The sequence below is a fragment of the Hesperophylax consimilis genome, chromosome 29 (assembly GCF_061612785.1).
Source record: "Hesperophylax consimilis isolate HC1 chromosome 29, BYU_Hcon_1.0, whole genome shotgun sequence".
Lineage (NCBI taxonomy): Eukaryota > Metazoa > Arthropoda > Insecta > Trichoptera > Limnephilidae > Hesperophylax > Hesperophylax consimilis.
The window spans coordinates 12621456-12644859 of NC_142864.1; the positions used below are offsets into that span (position 1 = coordinate 12621456).

General features: G+C 32.4%; 1 protein-coding gene across 1 annotated transcript in view; it reads left to right on the forward strand.

Moving 5' to 3' along the window:
- The window catches only part of vri (nuclear factor interleukin-3-regulated vrille), a 42172-nt gene extending 27134 nt beyond the window's left edge, over window positions 1–15038 (forward strand). Inside the window, exon 2 of the mRNA XM_089649301.1 lies at window positions 12973–15038. Coding sequence (XP_089505427.1) covers window positions 12973–14229 — 1257 coding nt within the window. The 3' untranslated portion in view covers window positions 14230–15038. The remainder of the gene's footprint in view (window positions 1–12972) is intronic.
- The last annotated feature ends 8366 nt before the right edge of the window (window positions 15039–23404 follow it).

Sequence of the window (23404 nt, forward strand, 5' to 3'; positions counted from 1 at the left end):
TGTTAACCGTCTATTATAATTGATGTTATTAAAAAAAAAGAAAATTGATTAAGATTTGATAGTTAAATTAATATTTTAAGTTAGAATATTTGCTTTTCACGCCCGGTACGGTATTGCCGTCGCTACTTGTTGACGTTCCCCGCGCGAATTCAGGACCACCGCGCAGAAAAGTAGAGACCAAAAGTAAAATAACGGTTTACAGCCCAGTTCACTGTGAGACTTTTCTGAGCGGCCAGCGGCCTGAAGTGTATCATATGCTATGTGACATGTATAATAATAAAAACATCCAAGTTATGCAATAAACAACATATTATTATAAAGCACTATACGAATATGTATCTTTAGAAATCCATTTCATATAATAATAATAACAAATACGTACATATATTTGACAAACCCAAATAAACCTTTGGCCTATACACCTCTCTCATCTAAACCGACCATCTCTCATGTAATAGAAAGAGATGCACCATAGGTGTTCCGTTGTACGTACGAGTCACGACACATGTGACGACAGAATTCTTTCGACCAATCGTGGAGCGTATACAGTCTATTGCTATTGAATGCTTTTTCAAGAACGTTTAACTAATTCTAAGAATAATAATATAGAAATATATTTATATATTTAGAATCGATATTTTTTGATCTACATGAACATATTTTTTATAAGTCAAAATATTTTTCACTCAACTTCCTTAATAAGTGTTGTTTTCGGTAACGAATGAATGCAAATCTCAGAAGTGGAAATTAACCCACTTCCCAATATCAGATCAAGCTGAAACTTGGCAGATAGGCTCGTTGTCGACGACAATGCACTATATCAACTTTTGGTGGAACTCATGCACATACGTCCCACCCCCTTTATTCTAAAATTGAGTGACTTTATGTAATATACTAAATAAATTTCGGTCCTACCCGATTGGCATTTGTCGATATTAGTAGAATTTTTAAGATTCAATCCTTACTTCAACCAAATTATTTAAAAAAATAGTACAACATAAAAAATTCGTCCTTCACTCCTGGACACCATTGACCCCCCAGATTCCTCCCCTAATACTTTTTTCCTTCCCAGATCTTCCTCTCCTCCCTTTCCATAAGAAGTCCCTCCACACAGCATCCCCAAAGATGAGATAGGTCCTAAGTGATTTTTTTTCCTCAGAGCCTCCCGGCTAATGTAAAAAAAAACAATTAAATACATACTACGTTACATTAGAGAGTAGACTATATTATAACTTATATTGTACCTAAAAGTGTTATTTATTATCGAAATTCTTACGAAATAGATAAAAATAATCAGTATAATAATTATCGCCGTACAATAAATGTCATGTAAGTGAAATTACGTAAATTAATCAATGAAGTCTTATGTGTAATTTTCTTTGTTTGATAACAACTGTGCAAGTGCTTACGAAATATCCTGGAGCGATTAAAATACAAATACACTTTAATTAGTATATCATTTTATACTATTATATATTACTTTATCGCTCTAGATTTAAATAATTCTAAGAATTTCATTTATTAAAGGGTTTTAAAAAAACAAATCTTAGATATAATAATCAAATAAGTCAAGTACGTTCCTTAACACCCTGTATATTAACTCACGTAAAATGTTTATGAAAAATTATTTTAATTAATTATTCATGCTTACTGTGCAAAGCATTTAAAAAGGGTTTTAAACGGTGAGCTCTGGCTTAGTGAAATTTGCACAATTTTTTTTATCTTTGTAAAATTTCAACATCAATGCCACTGTTTTTTTTCGATGTCATTTCCATCATAAGCTACAAAGTACCAAAAATCATTTATTTCAAAAAAAAAATGTATTTAATTTCAACTGAAAAAATCATTTTTGCTGATCGAAATGCTAACATTGCAAAAGCGGCTATTTTTCTATTTATCCGACGAATTTTAGCATATCTCTTTTTTCATGACTTCCGCAATTTGAACAACGTTTTTAAATTTAAAAACTAAAACCAATTCTTGTCTAAAAATAAATCCCCCTAACACTTCCAATGGCACTAACCCCATGTATATCCCGTTAGTCACCAAACAACACTTTAGAAGAGGAAGCTACATCTATTTATAAACTACAAAAATGAACTAAAATAAACCATTTCTGTAAAGGGGAGTGTCATGTTTATGTTACCATAACATATATTTTTCAACATATGTTTTTAATTTTGGTAGGAACTTTTAAATTTAATGGCATTTAAAATTAAAACGCTTATTGCAATCATTCAATTTCAAAACGGTTATTGCAATCAATCGATTTGAAAACTTGTTTATTAGAATCAAAACATTAAAAAAATTAATGGTCTTAACAATTATCGAAATTATTTTCCATTCACATGAGAATACCTTCTTGACATATAAAAATTCAAAATATCAAAACTCGAAAAGTAGTCAACCGATATCGCTGAAAATTTCAAAGTTTGTTCTTATTAGTGCCAGGAGTGTTTAGAGAGATGTTTTGAATGGTAGAGGACGCTTATGTAGTTTTTTAACATTGAATGGTGGAAGAAGTCAGAGACGCCCGAGAAAGACATACCTGGCTATTCATATTCAGACTGTCTAGTCACCAAACAAACTGATCATTCAAAATGGTTGTCTTTCACTAGAGTGATATTGAGAGTATTTATTATTTGCCACTGGATATTAGAATCAGTGTTTCTTATTAAAATCGAAAGCTTTAATAAGTTATTATTATTTCTTACGTTATCTTCTCGTGACATAATTTAAAATGGCGCTACAAGTCAATTAATTGTATGTTTTTCCGTTCACGTGACAATATTATGGAATAACCTTTGACTAATATATTATATAAACATGTCTACTTATCGCCAGGTTGACCACAATAATAAAACATGACGTTACATAACATGTTATTATGTAATCTGCGAAATATAATAATATGTAATTCTATTTTCTATCCCTTTATCAACTATGTCTTTATCACAAACCATTTGAATATCTTCTTTAAAATAAGCCACGCAATTCAGTAAACTATAAAAATAAAAATGTTCGTTTGTAAAAAATCTTAAATCTCTGAAACTTCTTCACCAATTGCTTTGAAATTTTGACAAAACGTTGCATTCAAATACACTTGTGTTTTTATATACCTATATTATATAAATGTCACCTGTGACAAGCAATAACAGGCTTTATTTAAAAACAGCGCCATCTGTTTGACTTAAAAGCAACACTCACTATTGTTTTTCTATCTGCACAGACAGACTTAGCCACAATTATATGTAATTAATTGCCTTATTTTTTTTAATAATTAAATTTAAAAAATCGTTAATAATTATCACTATTACATATTAATAATCGTGTTTTTTTAATCTATTTAAGAAAAAATATTGAATAGTGTTATTTTATTGATTTGCAATAAAAAAGGTAATCGTTAAAAGTTTTTCTTCCACAAAGCGATTACGTTTTCAAAAGCCATTAAATTTTATATCAAACAAAAAAATTCTTTCTACCGCAAAACCAAATTTAATTCTCAACAGAAAAAAAACAAAGAATTATTCTCGAGTTATTAATTCAAAAAGAAAACTTCGAACAATGTTAATTTTATAAATAGAATTTTTATGACGTTTGAAAAACCTTCGAAAATAAACTGGAAAACATTTTAATTAAAAAAATTTAAAAAAACAAAAGTTATCGTGGTACAATTTTTTTCGAATAATAATTGTTTCCGACGTAACGTGCTTTTGTCCGGAATTCTTGAATATGGTGTCTTACGTCGTCATTGCGTAGGTACTTTCATTACTATTATTATTTCGTTGTATATATCTCGTCGAAAACGTGAATTGAACGGTCTCGCGTCGTACAACGTGACTAAAGCAACCACCCTGTTATGCGCAACGTGGGGTTACTTTGCGTTACAACAAGTTTGCCCCCTACCTACGCAAGCAAACGTCGCGTAATTCGCCCAACCATGTTGTACTTCTGAAAGTGGCTATATAATAAGCCCAGTACTGTAAATTTCTCTGAAAGTGACTATATAATACCACTATGGGGTCTAGTATAGTGAGATTGATAACTATACAATATTGTATCGATAAGCGTAACTACCGATGATTTTATACCGATTTCACGAGCACAGTCGCACTATTGATATCCAGACCGATGCTGATAACGCAATAGAAATGAATCAGAATTCGATTTACGCTGGCAATACTGGCGCATCTCTATATGAATTGACGATCGATTACAAGTAAAAGTAAAAAAAAATACTAATAAATTGACGGTTATTTTTCAACATAAGTTTTAGGTAGGAACTTTTAAATTTAATGGCACAACGCTTATTGCAATCATTCGATTTGAAAACGGTTATTGCGATCAATCAATATTCTAGATTGTTTATTAGAATCAAAACATTTAAAAAAACTAATATTTTTAGCACTTATCGGAATTATTTTCCATTCACGTGAGAATATCTTCTTGATACTCAACAAAACCCGAAAAGCAATCCACCGATATCGCTGAAAATTTGTTCTTATTAGTGCCAGGAGTGTTTAGAGAGTGATTTGAATAGTAGAAGTATTATGGTTGAAATTGAAACATTAACTTTAATATGCATTGGCAGTCCGCATGTACTTTTTGAAACTAAAAAGGGAAGTAATTAGTTCACGAGGTCATTAGTCATAATAACTAAAAACGTTTGTTTCTCTAAACTAAAATGGAATCCGTCGATCATTATCGTATTAATTAAATCGATGGATCGTATATACGGTTTCTTTCAGTTTTAAGAGCTTAGTTAGTTCACCCCCATTCATTAATAAGCCAGTTATTTTGCATAACGAACGATATTATCCAAACAGTTGTGCATATTGACAGCTTATTGACGACACCACGGAGGCCGCGCTAAAAGCAGCGGCTTTTGTCAACCTACTGTCAGAATCGTATTCTGACCGTGCTCGCAAATATCACTAACTCACCATAGATGAAGAGTTACGTCAATATCGTATTGACATGAACTTTATCGATTGTCCGTGCTACATCTCCGTTCTATTGTACTTTTGAAAGTTGATCTCTATTATACCCGCGTCTGTCTGTTTGTGTGCTTAGTTATTTTAATTCGCTTTTAACTATTATTTAGAGAATTTCTCCCGGAATGTTTATATATATATATACAATATTTATAGACAGTAGAGAAAAGTCGATCCACGCCGGGCACATGTCAGTTAGTAATTAATATGACCATTACGGTAGTGCACAAGTCTTGAGTCAGAAATAACTACAAGGTAATAACTTAATACTGTGCTGTGAGTCAATAATTTATTTATAAGTTATAGGTATGACATATTTGAATAAAAAATCCTCGATGAATATTCGTAGCATTGTTACAAATTTTGAGTAATTAACATAGTCAGTAATTAATACGACCATTACGATAGTGTGCAAGTCTTGAGTCAGAAATAACTAAAATGTAATAACTTTACACTGTGCTATGAGTCAATAATTTATTTATAAGTTATAGGTATGACATATTTATACTAAAAAAAATCCTCGATGAATATACGTAGCATTGTTATAAATTTTGAGTCATTAGTCCGTAATTAATAAGTTGTCTAAATACATACAAATGGAAAAATTCTTTCAAAGATAACAAATGTGCACATTTTTTATCAAAAAATATTATTTATCTTCGGGTTTTCGCTATCCGGTCGGCCGTTGAATGACCTCATTTAATCATCAGATTAAAGCCTACTCAATAATCAGATTAAAATCATAAATATTTTAACATATTGTCACCATAACTTCAAAATTACCATCATAATTATAATGCATCAGAATATGTATTAAAAAAATGAAAACTGTGTTTTACAAATGCATGCAAAACTCTCGAACGCTGATCTCTGACGTCGTGAAATTTACGCAGACTTTTCGCTATATAATATCTAAGCCAATACAACTATTTTCAGTTCCCAAAACTGTTTTCATAGTGCTATGAAGCTTTGAAATCTCCGTTAAAATAAACTCTTTGTTGCACGTTCAATAAATGTAATAGTTAAAATCAGGTGTAACCGGTTAGTAATTGCTAGTATGGAGATAAAAACATAAATTGTGCGCACTTCAAAATGTACATATTTCGTTTTGAATTTTAAAACACCATTTTTAGTACGATAAAAACACGTTAATGAAGTCGAAAAAGGTCGTCGAAAAATCTAGGTTAATTTTGACGGCCCCGTTAAAAAAAAGATGAAATCTGGGCTAACTCCGGGTTAACCGTTAACCGGCGGTTAACGAGAATCGTGGGATATATTACCGTTAGCTAGATTCAAGATAGGCTATAGTCACTATGATGCAATACACAATGTTAATTCTAGCAGATAATATTTCATAATTACCGCTGTTTTTCTAAATTTAAAAAGAAAGACAAACGTTCCCGAGTTACGAATAACGTAACAGTTTTTCTATGTGACGCCTCACAAGAGCGTGCCTGTTTGTACAGTGTAAATATAAGGGAACTATATCGCCACGGGTGTTTCGCTCGTTTCCGTCAAGTTAGCTGTTAGCTGCTAGCTCCTTTGAGCAGGTTCTATGAAATACGTGTAGAACAGACTCAGCATTCACACATTAGAGTAGGCAATCGGTATGTTAACAACGGATTGTCAATTGGACGGACCGCCCTCGTTTGCACGGAATCGAGTAGATTTATCTAGGGGCTCTAGCCCAGAGGTGGCTTCCGAATTGAAATGTCGGGCGTAGGTACTTGAGATTTTGACAGAGTTAGCAGCTGGTCGCCATTGAAGAATCTGCTCACCCTATACAAGACAACCAGTTTCCTGGAAGCCAGATTTACACGGGACAGTATTTTCAAAACTCATACAACAATCAAAATTACTTGGTCTCATAAAAATCGTTGTATCTCCCTTTCCGTTATGGTGAAAAATATGATTTAATGACGCTAGAAAGAGAAAATACCACGCTTTATATTCGAATCAAGAAATTTACTACAGAAAAATGTAAATTTGCACTTTTATGAATCCAAAGGTTCCGAACCCAATTGAGTAAAGTGAATTTTTATAAGAAACGACAAAAAAAGAGTTGACGTATTATAATAAAATAATATATTTTTATGTTATCAGTAATCTTAGTAACAAAAAAAGCAAAATTAGCCATTTGTCATTTTTTTTATATTCGCATTCAAAAATTTTTAATAAATCATAAATTATATTTTTATTTTTAATAAAAAAAATTTGGAAGCTAAGTTTATCATCTTTCAAAAGTAGTTTTGAGTTTTCGGATACGTTCAGAAATACTCCACTTATTTGAATAAGGAGCTAGAATCATATCGGAAAGTATTGCTTGTGCAATGGCAACTAACATAAGATTTGAACCCGCGACGTCAAGATGAGAACGTGTAGCTTTGAATCACTCAGTTAGTAATGGGTTTTTGCGCATTGACTTTCATCGAACACCTGAAGTCATAAGCCATTTAATGTACCGCGGGCACTTATCAATGGAAGTTATAAATGCGAATGACGCAAGTAAATTTATTTTGAACTGAAAAGCTATTACAATCGTTGAAGTGTGTGCTTAGGTACTTGCATGAATAAATTTAATAAAATAACTTGATTACTTCAATTCTGACTAATTGATTAATTTTAAGATACTATATTGATAACAGTCCTATAAAATACGGTGATTAAATTCTTACATAAAATTACCTTATTAGGATTTTTTAAATCGACTTCTATGTTCTTACATATTTTAGATTTGTAATTGAACAGATATGTAAAAAACTTAGTTTAAAATAATACATACTATTGTTACTAACTGGTTTTTCACGAATATTTTGAAGAAAACTGCACGGTGTCCGGGGGTAAAGTGCGCTAACTTCGAGAGGTGATTCTACATGAGGTAGATGAAAAAAAGGTCAATAACTTTTATCGAAGTTCCAACTTTTTTCCCATACACACATACCTGTACTATTATGTAGATTCACCCTCCGAAGTTAGCCCACTTTACCCCCGGACAAAATTCAAAGCTTCATAACTGATGATGCGAATAATTTGACGAGCTGAAAAAAATTGCATTGAGCTATAAATTTCACACAGATCTTACTGTACAAATTTAATAACGCTAGAATTCACAGTTCAAAAGTTATTGATTAGTCAAACAAAAAGATTCATAGCTCATGATGGGAACGAAATTGCGAGCTAAAAATAATTGCATTGACCTGGAATTATCAGACAGAACAATCTGTGCAATTTTCATGACACTAAAGCTCACTGTTCAAGAGATTTTTCTACATCAGACATCATACTAATTCATTTTCGCACATTCGCACAGTTTTTCCTCGCCGATTTTCTTTATAGTACTTTTGTTATATTGGTATAGTTTGTACAAATATCTAGTTATGTAGTTTGTTACGTTAGGCAAGTTCACGTTTGGTGACACATGAGTATGACATTACTGAAGCACACTTAAATTATTATGAAATCGAATTACGCAACAGACTATACGTCGTATATGCCAAAGAGTGGGGGGAATCTATTACGATACATAAAATACACACATAAAAACACGATACTATACCAAGTTTAGTTTGGCGATCGGCCGCTAGGAGCTACCGCCACCACAGATAAAATGTTTTCTAGTTCGTTCAATTAATTCAAATTATCCGCCGTGAAACGTCGTGTCGAGCGCTCGCAAATTATTTCAAATTTCGAACATAATAAGTGATAACGAAATATATTTTCGATTACTTTATTTAGCAAAATTGTGATTTATGTGAAGTTTAATGTTTTTAATACTTATGTTAAAGTTTCTGTGATTGTGAAGTATTTTCAACAAATAAGGATTATTGAATTTTTTCAACACTTAATTAAAAAGGTGAGATTTAATTAATAGTTTTAAATATGTTTGCTTTCATTATTCCATAGATTTTAACTTCCTTTAGTAATGTTTTAATTTGTTTCTGCCCATAACTAAATATTTATCAATATGAGGCAAATAATAATTTTGTTGTTATTTTGATAAGAAATCGTGTTATAATTAATTATGGATGATAATTTTATTGAAGTTCAATGAATTCTGGGTACATTTATTTGCATCAAGGTTGTTCATGATTAAACATGATTTATTTTAATCATAATAAATAATATTATGAAATTAAATTAGATTTATTCATTATATAATGTATCAACATTAATTATATAATAAATTCCATATTATATAGTTTTATTTAAATTAAAAAAATATATTGTGTTCACAAGAAAATATTTTGGAAAAAAATTTCAATCGCTTTTCCAGTTAGAATAGGATAGTTTAGGTGTTGACGTTTAGAGTTGATGTTGACGTTAGGTTAGGTAAAAAAACTCTTCAACTTTTAAATGTAAAAAAAAAAAGTTTTTCATAATATAAAAAACATATTTTGTAACATTATTTCTAAATTTAAAAATTGCCAAGTGTAACGCTACGTCATATTACCCGCATATTATGCAAAATAGTGCGCCATATATCAACTACGAACAAGTGAAAATCCGACGCCTTTGTAAATTCGACGCCATTTACGGTATGGCGTCGTACTTTCCTGTATTTACTAATTTAAGGTGTTTATCTCTTGAAGTTAAGCGTAGTTCCGTTAAAACACGTGTAAGTATGGACTCGCCTTAACGTTTGTACATTATTAGAGTATTTGTGCCAAGTTCTACATTCCATAAAACACTATTTATTTATATTACGCAAAGTTTTCAATGAAAATACCTACGTAAATCCAATTCATAAAATGTTTGCTGAAATTTGTATTGGAACATGTTTACGTCATCTAAAACATGTTTTTGGAACATTCCGGAGGCAAATAACGTTAAAAACAATTTCTTAGAATTATTAAGCATCAAACAAAATATATGTTTTTTGTTTTCTTGTACAATTTATCAAACAAAATTTTACATAGGTACTCTTGATAAAAAAAAAAAAAACAAGGTAAAAAAATTCTGTACTTTTTAAGCCGTTCAATTTATTTTCATGCTGATTGTAAAATTTAATCCTTACCCGATATCGTTCAAGTTTAAAATGACAATAAAATTTATTATAAGTGCTGTATCATCCTTCCTCTTGTATAAACCTACGTATCTCCATTTCTATTTATTAGCACGTGTTGTTTCTCTATGTGTTGTGTTATATAAAACGGTCTTCTGTTATGGCCATTAAGCAATCTACGTTGTCGCTATTAGTCGTGATTGGAGGTTAAGCGAATTACATAAGTCGACAGCTAGATATCCTGCTGAAAGATATCTAGTCGTCTACGTGCAACTGACACGTGCCAATATAACAACTAATGTCAGGGTCGATGAAGGAAAAACGTATATGATTCTATTTTTTTTTCTGACAGATATCTTATACTTACTTCTATTTAGCGGCAGGATAACGCTGTGGCAGACAATATCATATTAATCTTCGTAGACCGCTGTTTAATGTAACTTTAAACAAGGATATTATTTTAAATGGTGGATTCAGTTATATGTAATAACCTAACTAAATAGAGGAATTAAATTTGGACCTAACCTAACTTTCAGAGCTTTTATTAACATGATATCAAAGTATGCATCTGTGAAATTAGGTTAGGAGAACGTGCTAGTCGATGGACAAATGAGTCGTGGATACCCTAGGAAGACTTCGTACATTCAGTCAAATGTTAATGAAGCAAGGAATTAGAATTATCTGCAGAAAATTGGGGTAACGTGTAGTTAGGTTAATATCGATACATTGAAATGTCACACTTCAAATGTAAAATAAATTAAGTCAAAAATCGAACGTAATTAATTATTAAAATTGAAATTTTATTGTCATTGCAAGTCGATTTTTTATTTACACGAAATGTTTATGAAAATTTCACGTTATACTATTTTTATGTGTTTATAATCACCCTAAACGGCCTTCTGTTAGTAATTGGTTTACATTACGAATAATAACGTATTATTATTTACATTGATTCTTTATTTGTTATTGCGTAGTTTTCCAATTTTCGTAGGTAATACTACGCATTAATACATTTGCAATTTCTAACAAATGTTCGATAATTTTTTTTGCACACCTAATATTTTTTTTTACGAGCGTGACGTAATTATAATTGGACCATTTCAATCATAAAAACTATAATGACACATTTTACTGCAACGAAGAAAATGGAAAATGACATATTTAAAAAAAATTGCATCACAAATATTATTATTGAATTGCTTTTTTTTATTACCCATTGAATTTATTTTTTAATGTAAATACCATCCAAGAGGGAAGGGATGATATGGGGAAGAGGGGGAGGTTTACCAGGGCGATACTGAGAGTATCAACCACTCTAGATGATGATGATAAAATCGTCAACACTTTATCATAAATTAAGGGTTAAATTTAAAACAAGGCATAAAAACCCTCTAAAACACTGAAAATAGCAACATTTTCTACTATTACAATACCAGGAACACAGAATGTATGAGGAAGTATTCTTCGTATTTTGGATTACGAGGAATTTTATTATAGCAGGTTATTTCTATTGAGGTAAAAAATGTTTTACGAAGCGTATGACGTCATCATCGATCTCGTGGGTCTATTTATAAATCCCGTGTTTAAACATTACGAATTTGTTGAGACACTAGAAAAAATGGATTATATTTTACGTATCTATTTGTAAGGTGTTTGAAATTTATTAGTGTGTTTTTTCAAGCTGAAAAAAATCTTTCAACACAAAATACTTTAGATTTAAAAATGAAAATATCGAATGATAAATCTGTAAAAATGCTGACTATTGTACATCATTTAGGGCTCATATAAAAAAAAAACTTTTATTAGGCTATATATTAATTTCATACTTTAACCATTTACGTAATTTGGTTAAAAAAAACTAGGTTACATAGATTTTTCATCGCTTTTCAAAGTGTATTGAATTGTCATTTTGTTGAATTATCATGGAACCTCGTTTGTCAAGGCTCCACACTATCCAATTCAATAAAGAAGGTTGTTGAATTTCCAATCTATAAAATAATGAATAACTACCTGTTGTCTATAAGGTTCCGTTAGTGCCTGTTAGTTCACCATTTCGCCGCCAGGGAAAGTATTTCGTACGATTATTTTTTTATAATAGTATTATCATTATTTTATGCTCCGTTATGTCTTCAAGTAACTGGATCAAATAATAAACAGATTAAAATGCGGTTCTTTTGATTTATTATTCATCAATTGCATACCGTTATCGCTAGGCGAATAGATCTATTTACCCGTTCCTTGACTAATTACGTCTTACAGACACAAACGGTATAGATAAAATAGTAATAAAAAACATTTTTATTTTGTTGATTCTATCGCTTCATTAAAGGTTTTTTTGGGTATTTGTTTTTTAAATTCCGTTAAACTCGCGGTAAACTCTTTGGGCCTTGCTATAATAACCGTGTTTTAAAATTTACACAGCTGATGAACAACGATTAATGTGGGGTAAATAAATGGTTGTTTTTCAGTTGTGTAAAATCTAATATACGTTTAATTAGTAAGGGGGGTTGACTTTGAATACAGAAGTCGTGGATTCAAAAACTGACGCGGTCAAACACTATAAACATAAATATATGTTTGATTTGAGATTTTCACGTCCAAAATTACTATCGTAATTTATTTTTGAGGTATCATGCCGTGTTGTGCTACTTCCTCATTTAGCCACTCTTGCAGCGTTACAGTGTCTATAATCACGATAAATGAACATTTAAAGTTTCCATGAAACAAATAATCAATATACGCTGTGGACCGATAAACATTAAAAAACTTAACGTTGCTTAAAATGACTTTGGTTATGTATTCCATCCCACACAATCCCCCGATGGGGTGTCAATGATTTTATAATTCCGCTGACCCAGTATTGGATTTTATACAACTCCGTATTCATTGATTATCCATATATTCATCATGTCAATCGTTCTATAATTGAATTAAAATCTCGACAAAATGCTAATAATGTATTTTCGTTTGTTTCAGACAAAGTCGTCTCTGCGCTTCGCGCGGCCCCGTCGCAATATGGTGGCCGAATTCATCATGCATCAACAACAGCAAGCCCCTCTGCACCACGCGCAACCGCCCCTGCAGGCTCCACCGCCCCAGCAGCACGCGCACTACTCCTCGCAAGCCTACAGCCCGCCCCCGAGCTCCCCCCGGGGCCCGCCCTACCCTCAGCACGAGGGATCCGGAGGCCTGGTCAGCATGGGACCCCTCAGCACCGATTCACACAACTCCGACAACTACCCCCCTGGCTTCGACTACAAGAGGAAAGATTTCTTCTCACAAAGGAAGCAACGGGAATTTATCCCTGACAACAAGAAAGATGATGGGTACTGGGATCGAAGAAGGAGAAACAATGAAGCTGCTAAACGATCACGCGAGAAGAGGAGGTTCAACGATATGGTTTTAGAGCAAAGAGTAGTTGAACTATCAAAAGAAAACCATGTATTGAAAGCGCAACTAGATGCCATCAAGGAGAAATATGGCATTTGCGGAGAAGCTTTAGTCAGCATTGAACAAGTCATGGCAACCCTTCCAACGTGTGATCAAGTCTTATGCGTGACAAAAAGATCGAAACTCTCTGGTAATTCTACACCAGTTCTGTTTCCTCCAACGCCGCCTTCTACGTCAGTTAATTCAGTGCCACAGCATCTGAATGCTCCCCCACCAATGTCACCCCCTCCTCCACCCCATCGTAGCCCCATGAGTCAAACACCTTATCCGGAACCTTGTGAATATCCTCCTTACCGTGGACACTTTGAAGCCAGCGCTGGAAGCGTATTGAACCTATCTCGATCAAGGAGAGCGCCGAGTCCTTACGAAGTTTCCAGCCTGTCTGGATCTGGAGATGAACACTGTGATAGCGGTTCGTATGGACAACAAGAATCTAATAACAGTCTGCCTTTGAAATTGAGACACAAATCCCACCTTGGTGACAGGGACGTTGCTGGTGCCTTGCTAGCCCTACAACACATCAAGCAAGAACCTGGACTTAGAGCATCACCACCATGGGACGGGGAGGGTTCAAGCGACGAAAGAGACTCTGGAATCTCCATGAGCCACGACTATCAAGGAAGACCGCCAATGTCTCAAACCTCCATGCCCATGAACCAAGAACCAGAAGAAGATGCCCACCTCAAATCCGAACTGGCCCGTTTGGCAACAGAAGTAGCCACCCTCAAAAACCTAATGAGCCAAAACAAAGCTCGAGCGATGGCTTCGATGCACCAAGATTAATGATTAATTCAAAAAACAAAAAGCTTCATCCGGAGGGAGAACAGAACTGTGATTTTTTTACCGATAAAATGTTATGTTAAATATTTATTTTAAATTTTATACCATAATTATTCATAAAGTAATAACATTGCTGCAATGGACGGTTGAGTTTAAATGAGTTAAATTATAAACCAAATGTATAAAGAAAGAAGTGTGTTGAATGGTTTGATAATTGATTCTATTGAAGTTTGAACAATTTTTAATTGGATTTAGAGTGGAAGTTAATATTGGAATCGCTCGAAATGTTCCTAGATGCGTTAGTAATAAGAAAAATCGAACTTTTTACATATTTTTATATCACTACTTCAGTGTCATAATTATAAGAACATACTAACTGAAACAAAACAACTAAAAAACATTCGAAATTTTGTAATAAATAATATTACGCTTTGTTTCTAGTTATTGTTGCTTTAAAAAGGACATTGGAATTTTTGTACATATTTTTATTCCTATTTGTAAACTAAACTTTTTCACATGTATTAATATCATGTATGTACAATATGATAAAATATGTATTTTTTAAAAATCAGGCATTATTGTATAGCGCGTGCATCTTATTTATGGCTTATTATAAGTACCTAATTCAAAATATTTACACACAAAGTATTTTCATTGTTTATTTTCTTTTGTAAATTATTTTTTTTAAACATGGGCCCATGTTTGAGAAACGAATCTTGATTCATTATTAAATCGTAGTACGGGTTAACTTTTTAGTCAAGCATGACAGAAAACAACTGCTCTCGTTTTAACCTAACCTAACCTAACCAAGCGTCGCTAAGCGAAACTATGTTTTGTAATCATGAGATTTACGCCTTGTTATGCCTCAAAGCGGTCACATATAATAGCGTGTACCGGTACATAATACATTTATAACATGCTACGATTAAAAAGTCGGCTTGTAATAAAAAAATATACCAAAATTTTATTGAAGGTAAAAAATGAATTAATAAGTCATACTGAATATTTTTTGTTGTTGTTTTTTTTATAATTTTTGTATCACTATCGATTGTGTTTAAGTTGTTTTAATTTCGGTTCTTAGTTTACGAATTATATTTTTATTATTTATTAAACTTGTAAAAATGCTTTTGAAGCTTTTAAAAAATATTTTATTTTAGTGTAAAAAATTTTTTTCGAAAGATAAATTTTGGAAAAAATACTGAATTTTATCTACGCTTTGATGTGAAAATATTTATTGTAAAAAATGCCTTTTTGATCGACGGAGTGACTGGAACGAAATAAAATAGCATTCTGGTCGGTTAATTTTTTTGATATTAGAGATACGGTGATAAAACGTCTTATTAAATTTTAAAAAACCTCTATTTATCCAGTACTATTTAAGCGAAAATGTAAAATATTATTTATTTTGTAAAACACTATGTTTAAAACGTATATATAGGTACAGTGTATAAAAGTTATATGTTTTAATAATAATAAATTTTTCAAGTGAAACTTAATCTTTGATTTGTGAACACCTTGTTTATTCCTTTATGATATCAGCAACATCAACCAAACTTATTCACATCTATATATGATGAGTATCGACTTAACTTTAATGGTAGAAAACTTCGGGTACGCCCGAAGTAGACATGGCACGATCAAGTGAATCAAATACTTGATTCGGGTCATGTCTGAAGTCAACACGATTGTATGAATTGGAATGAAACAATGACTGTTTCTTTTTTTACACTCCATAACTGCAGGCCTGAGAAAAACAATTTACCACAGAGCTTATGTCATCTTTGAGGATGCTGTGTGGAGGGTTTTTTTAAAGGTAAGGATGGTGAGGAAGTTCTGTGAAGAATAAAGGGTAAGATGGGGTGGGTAGGAATGTGGGAGTGAATAAATAGTGCAGGGAATAAATATTGCGTGAACACTAACGGTACTGAATGTCTATCAGCCTATAAACACATTATTATCAAATCTGTATGTCAAATATGAACTTGGCAAACATTAAACGGAGTATGTGCGAACTATTTCTACTACTCTGCAAAATATTTTTATACTTTCCTATAATCATTATCATTGATTTGGAGGATTTTGGCAGATTCTCTATTTTTCATCTCAATTATTTATACCTATATTTTATTAACTCGGATATTTTTTATATAACCTATATTTATCATATAAGGTATAAGATCTGTATAATTAAAAAAAAAAAATTATAAATAAATAAAGATGTACATTATTATCTGTAAAAGCCCTATGGGCGTTTAAAAAAATAAATAAATAAAATAATAATAAGTTAGTCATATGGATTCTACACATAATGTCATTAACAAGTAATTGCTTATAGTCCAGTAACCATGTAGGTACATCAGACCTTGCGTCAGATCCGGTCATTCTGATTTTTTTCCTAGTTTATGATGTTGGCCCAATTAATATTCCAAGTTTCCGACCTAGTGCGCTGAACGCTACATTGTCAAAATCCATATAACCTTGAAATTATCTACCTTTCTTCAGTTTTTTGCGATTTAAACCCTAAAGGACTAGTTTTCCACTATGCAAATAACCAAAAACTAATCCTTCAGGACTACCGGATCTAACGCAAGGTACCCACCCTTTCAGGCGACAAGGTTACTGGACTATAGATAGATAGGCGATTTTAAAGAAGCAGAAATCATTTATACTATGCAGATAGGTTATTTATTGATTTTCATTTTGAAAACATGAAATTATTTTGTTTTCAAGAAAGGCAAACATTCTCGGGTTATAAAAATTCAATATTTGAATCCTTTTCCTGCCATAATTACTAGTTTAAAGTGTTCCTTTTGCAATAATGGAGCACTTAGATAAGGCGATGCACTAAGTAGTAATGCAAAATCATTTGTTTTTGGTTTGAAAATTTGGTCGCCTATAAATATTTCAGATGCTTTAATTAAATACTGCGAGTAGAATACATCTTGGCCTTTGAAATAATCGAGCATTTTTAGATAAGTCTATTTATAAGCCCAGAAAAAATAATGTATAAAGCCTATGAAAACTTCTTTAAAGTTCAAAATCTCCTACTTACGAACCCATTTTCGATATGATTTTATTGTATAATGTGGTAAATTAAGTTATTTATAAATGGATCTGAAAAAAAAAATATTTATCCCTGAATATCCACAAAATAAAATAAAAGGCACTTTTTGGGCATGTTTTTTTCTTGCATAAATCAAAACAGGCGGATGGTGTTAAGCGGGAATTTAAACCTTATCGCCATCTACGTAAGGGCTGTTATTGTTAGCGGCTCGATTTAAAATATTACAAGAAGTAGTGCATCGCCTTAATAAAGAATTGAACCCGCGGTGTTACAGTGGGTAGTTCGGATCACTCGGCTACGAAAGTATTGCATGTAGATAACCTAAAAAAAAAAACTAATTTTGAGAGAGTACACACGCGGAACAAGCGGAAATTGGTAACATCTACATCACACAGTATGTCCGGGGCTAAAGTCGCTACCTTCGGGGGGTGATTCTACGTGATAATACCACTAAAAAAATATATAACTTTTTCTAAATTCTAAGGTTTTAAATTTTTTATTTGTAGTTCTTACGTAAAGAAAATAGGAAAATATATATTCTTCTATGGAAAAAAAATTTTTTATGGTAAAATAAACATTGGAATATCAAAAAAAAGTATTTTTTTTACTTCTACCATCATGTAAAATTATCTCCCGAAGTCAGTGCGCTTTACCCCCGGACACCCTGTATAGAGAACTCGGTAAAACTTATTTTTTGTTTGAATTTTTTAAACTCTTTATTTTTATCTGGGCAACTAAAATAATTTATATTCAAAAATCTGTTAATGAAAAAATAAGAAAATACACAGATTTAGGAAATGAAATAAAAAGAATTTGGCATTCTCAGACTATAAAAATATTACCATTCGTTATTTCGGCTACTGGCATTATACCTAGCCCTCTCATTAAAAATTTAGGCGTATTGGATCTATCAAAAAATTTATATATAAAGATGCAAAAGTCGGTCATTTTGAATACGTGTAGGATAACGAAAGAAATTTTTAAATATTTATGTTGAGGGATCAGTAGGATTTATAGGCCCTGTTAGAAGTTCTAGCGAGCCGAACCCTCTGATATGAAAATATCTGGAGTCGGTGAATTATTTTCCCATTTGATCTCTGGTGAGTTGACGTGTTGTTCTTGTATTGTTTTGTATTTATTTTGCTTATATAATGCACTTGCATAATGTTGATTGACTAGATGATCATTTGTGGAAAAGTATGTGGAAGGGTTTAGTTTTTTCTATGGGAAGATTTAACCCGGAAAATAAAATCGGAAGTTGAAAAAAAATAAATATGTAATTTTTTTAAAGATAAAATTTTGGGGTTTTTTCAACTACCATACTAGGCTCATGCACGTATTATGGTAGTTAAAAATCTGACATTAACCCCCCAGTGACCGATTATTTTCAAATTTGACTCGATTTACTCGAAAATGAGCGCTGAAATAAAATACTTATACCTTATCGACTCCAGATGTGAATCGAATCTCCAGTTTCTCGCTTTTACTACGAGTTTCCGGACACCGTGTATAAAATAAAGACAAAGGTAATAAGTAAGAAATGTCCTGCATATAGATTTGAATGTAAAACAACGAAAACAAGAAATATGTTGTGGGTGTGTTTCGTTAGCCAAAAGCCTGGCCAATCGGGCCATAATTTGCCAATACAAAACTATTTCTTTATCTCGATGAAATTTACGCGCATCGATTATTGCGTTCTAATATAGTATAACATGTTTCAACGAGTTATTAGTAAGTAATAGAGCCTCTAATTGTATAGCTCTATGCTCTTGAATGATATGCAAATTGCCATTCATTATATTTTTGTATTTTAATTTGTTTGCGAAATAATTCGTATCACTTATGAATTCAATGATTTAATAAGAACTGATGATACAACCTTTCTGTGCGGTCAATAGTTCTACCCACTGCACAACCGAGGCAATATTCGCCAACTAATCAACCGCAAGCAGACGTGAATCCACTGAATAAAGAATTCCAAGAACTGTGATCTATTCCGTTTTAAAAGAAAACATCTTATCGTCTATTTACATTAGTCATTTCGGCTACAAGGGTCCAGGCCGGCTAAATTGTCTGTCTACCTAAGAAAACATATTTAAAATTTTGAAAATATTTGATAATTTTCAACAATAATAAAGTAAAAATTTACCTTACTTCTGATGCATGGATACGTCCACAAAACACTTCTATTGTTTTGTCTGTTCAATGGATACTAGAACTGGCTGGCAAAAATGATACATACCACAGAAGCGAATAATTCCAGTATTTTTACCATAGAATTATCAGCCCACATATCAGACGATATTCCAGGAATACGATATATTCTTATTATCTTAACTCTGGATAGAATAACATACGTCAAAATAACGAACATCAAATTCAAACTCACTTTTGAATGCTCTGTGAATAGTAGACCTCGCGTCCAAAAATTATGTTTCAAATTTTCCCATGTTAAATAAATCAAAAAAAAAAAAATCTGAAATCATAAGATTTGTAAGTAGGTACATAATTATATGAAAGACAAATAGTACAGAAAAGTATGAGAAAAATAAGAAACAAATAGAGACGCAAGAATTATTAAAGAAACAAGCATTTGTGGAAATATCATCATTCTTCCGGGCACAAATGCAAGACTTGGGTTTGAACTTTTGAAGCCGTTTTCTCAGGATCTTCTCAGTCGAATGGACTGAAATTTTATATACTTGCTAAGAATTATGGTCTGAAGTTGAATCAACGGCAAATATAATAAGTGCAACAATTTTTTTAGCAATAGCATAACATTTTGTATCATAATCATAAATTATCGAAGAAAATGTCTACTTCAGCACACTCTTTTTTATTATATAGTCAACACATTTGGGTCAGAGGGCTAAATTAGGCGGTATTATTTTGAATATATTCAGGTGAAACATGCTTTAGCGTCTTAAACAATGGGAATTGGGAACATTTATTTCAATATTGCTAAGACATAATGAAGTATCAAGATGGCCGTGAATTATTTTATGTTCACATATTAGATCAGTCAGTTGCCTTCTAATTTTAAGTGTATTCATCTTGACGTATTCAAGACGTACGTCGTATGATCTAAGAGATATCGACTATAAAATTGATTGGTCGTAGCAGGAACCACGCCCATGAGAACTCTGGCGGGATAAAAAAGTAATGTCCAACATGGACATCATCTTGAACCAGAAGCCTAACGTAATAAACACATTTACAGACAGATGAAAAGCCAAACGGTATAGTTAAATTATGACTTCGTTACGCTCAATCTATTATTATAGCCCTAACACTCTAATATGTCAACTCAGTGGCCGCTGGACTCCTGGCTAGATGCTTGGCGTTGTTTTAAATCGGTAAGCTATTTTGTTTGTTAGTTTCCTACTTCTGACTGATCTTCATTTTGTCAAATGGTTAATTCAATGGCTTTGGTGGTTTTATTGGTTCTGTTATATTTATCATTGTCATGGTTGATCTTCTCGACGTCAAAGAAAAGAGGCAATTTATAATCCAAATAAAGGTAATGTGCACTAACTTCGGGAGGTGATTCTACACGATGGTAGAAGTAAAAAATATAAATAAAAATTTTCAAAATTCCAATTTTTTTTCTCATACTAAAATATTTTTCCATAGAATAATATTTATTTTCCCATACAAACAATTCAACGTTTTATACCTAAAAACTACCTTAATTCCTTGGAAATTCGAAAAAAGTTATTTATCTTTTCTACTTCTAAAATCGTATAAAATCGTGCAATTTACCCCCGGACACCCTGTAGTTCTGTATTTACTGTTGAATGGAGAAATTTATCTCAAACAGAGTACTACCATTTTGCATATGTGATTTAGTACTCAAAACTGGAAGACCGTTTTGTATTGCGTCTGTCTGTAAATATGTTTTTACGTTCCGTTTCAAGATGGTGTCGGTGTTGGATTCTGAGTATTTATCCCATTTATTTCAAAAGGGAATAATAAATATAATGGTACCTACCTGCAAGGAGAAATTTCGAAAAATAAATTTCATGGATATATCATGAATCATGACGTTCCATTGAACAAATTGTATAATTCGTTATTTAAAGTTTTAAAAAAAGTTTCTTAAAATATTCTTTATTATCAAATGAGTAGCTATTTACCGGAGTGCCTAGTTACAAGCGTTATGATTTCAGAAGAAATTTTTGGTTTTGATTTATTAAATAAAAGAAAATTTCAACGTTATCTTTTGGACGCGAGGTTTACTGTTCAGTGTTGTTAAATTGTTTAACCAACATTTTTCTACTTAAATACAAAAAAAAACAAACACTTATTGAAAAATAGCACATCGGACATGTTCGTCAAAAAGACAAATGGTTAGCTTATTGAGTTGCAATAACAACGTCAGCTATCTAGGGTTAAAATAAGCTTAATTTCTCGGTATCTTTAAAGGTCGTTATTGTCATGTTAATGTCATTTGACACTTTAGTCACGCAATCGCAAAGTTTAGCAATGTTCGTAGATGTCGGTGGGTGATGGATCAGTGATGTGCTTGAAATGGCTTCAGCCGTGTTTGGTAACCAGACCTGAATAGCCAGATACGACCTCTTCCCCGTCTCCTTCCCTTGCCGACTCCCTCCATCCTGTTTACACACCCCAATCAGGGATGTCATTAAGTTGGGACCCTATGGCTGTGTTCTTATGAACCTGGTAGGTTTGCGTATTAGTTTGGATGTGGAATTTTTGTTGGTTGTCTTATATTTTATTTTAAGGCTCTAGAACTCTAGACCAAAGATGCCTGCCAAATTCAACAGTATACGCACCAAATGTGAATACCGCCCAAGAGTTCCAACTGTCCGAGGTCAGTGGAATGACATACTTGAAGGAAGTGAGGAGAAGAAGGAGAAGGATATGGAGAAGTTGAAGGTTAAGAAGTAGCTACTTGGCTAAAGGTGAATACTGCAAAAGAGTTCCGACTACTCTCAACTGTTCGAATCCAATGGGGAAGTTGAAAGGGTAACAGGTATATCAATTTGAGTTAGTTGACCTCATTTAGTATCTGAATCCGATCCTGGACTTAGTATATGGCACAAAGCGATAACAGAACTTATCTGCATTCATACCTACCCATCTTGTTGATATTTTTATATTATTATTTTTCTTGTCCATTTTTATAATAGAGATATAAAATTAGGTCAAGCACTGACGCATTATCATTTAATTAAATTCATCAAAGCTTTCTGCAATAAAAAAATAAAATTATCAGAACTTTGTTTTCTGTAAAATGTGTGCTGTGACAATAGTGGTTTTTTAAATGTACTTTCTCCACAGTTGTCCATAAAAGTAAGAAACCAGAGAAGTAATTTAATTATTAGTAGACCCTCCGAACAAATCAATAGTTGTACATTGCTTCCTTGCCTGTACCTGTTAGGTGTGATTTTTTTTTTGTTCACGTTAACGGCCAATATACCTACTTACATAAATTTCACAAAGCAGGCAATAGGCAAATAAAATTGTGTTGAAATAACGTTTCAGTTTGTTACAACGGTACCAAGTTTACAGAAACAATTTACGTAAAATCAAAATTGCGCAATCCATTATAAATTATTGCTTTATTTACACGTTCTTCAGATTTAAATTATAGCTCGTTATTTTATTACAGATTGCAGTACCATTATTTTGCAAATTGAATTGGAATTTTATTCGATGTTTATAGCGTTTACAGTTGAGTGTTTTTCAAATCTTGGTTTTATTATTGAAAAAATCACACGGTCATTATTACGAATATAAATGTTTATTGGTTATTTCACGTGTTTTGCAATAGATTAAATGTAATGTGTTACTTTAAGGTAAGTTAGGCAACTGAAATATCTTGGGACGGATAAAGTCACTTCCCACTTATGGCGACAAGAATAGGTTGCACGTTTTTTTCTTTCTTTAATGGTTCTGATAAATCGCTTTCCTACAAGTAATTACCACAAATCGAATCTTTTCACACTACGTTTAGTAGCATATCACTTACTTTGGCTACACACAGGAGGCACTGGGGAAAATAATTCCCCACAGGGCCTATGTCATCTGTAGAGGTTCAGTGTGAAGGATCTTTTTAGGAAAGGAGGGGAAGGACGTTCTGGGAAGGAA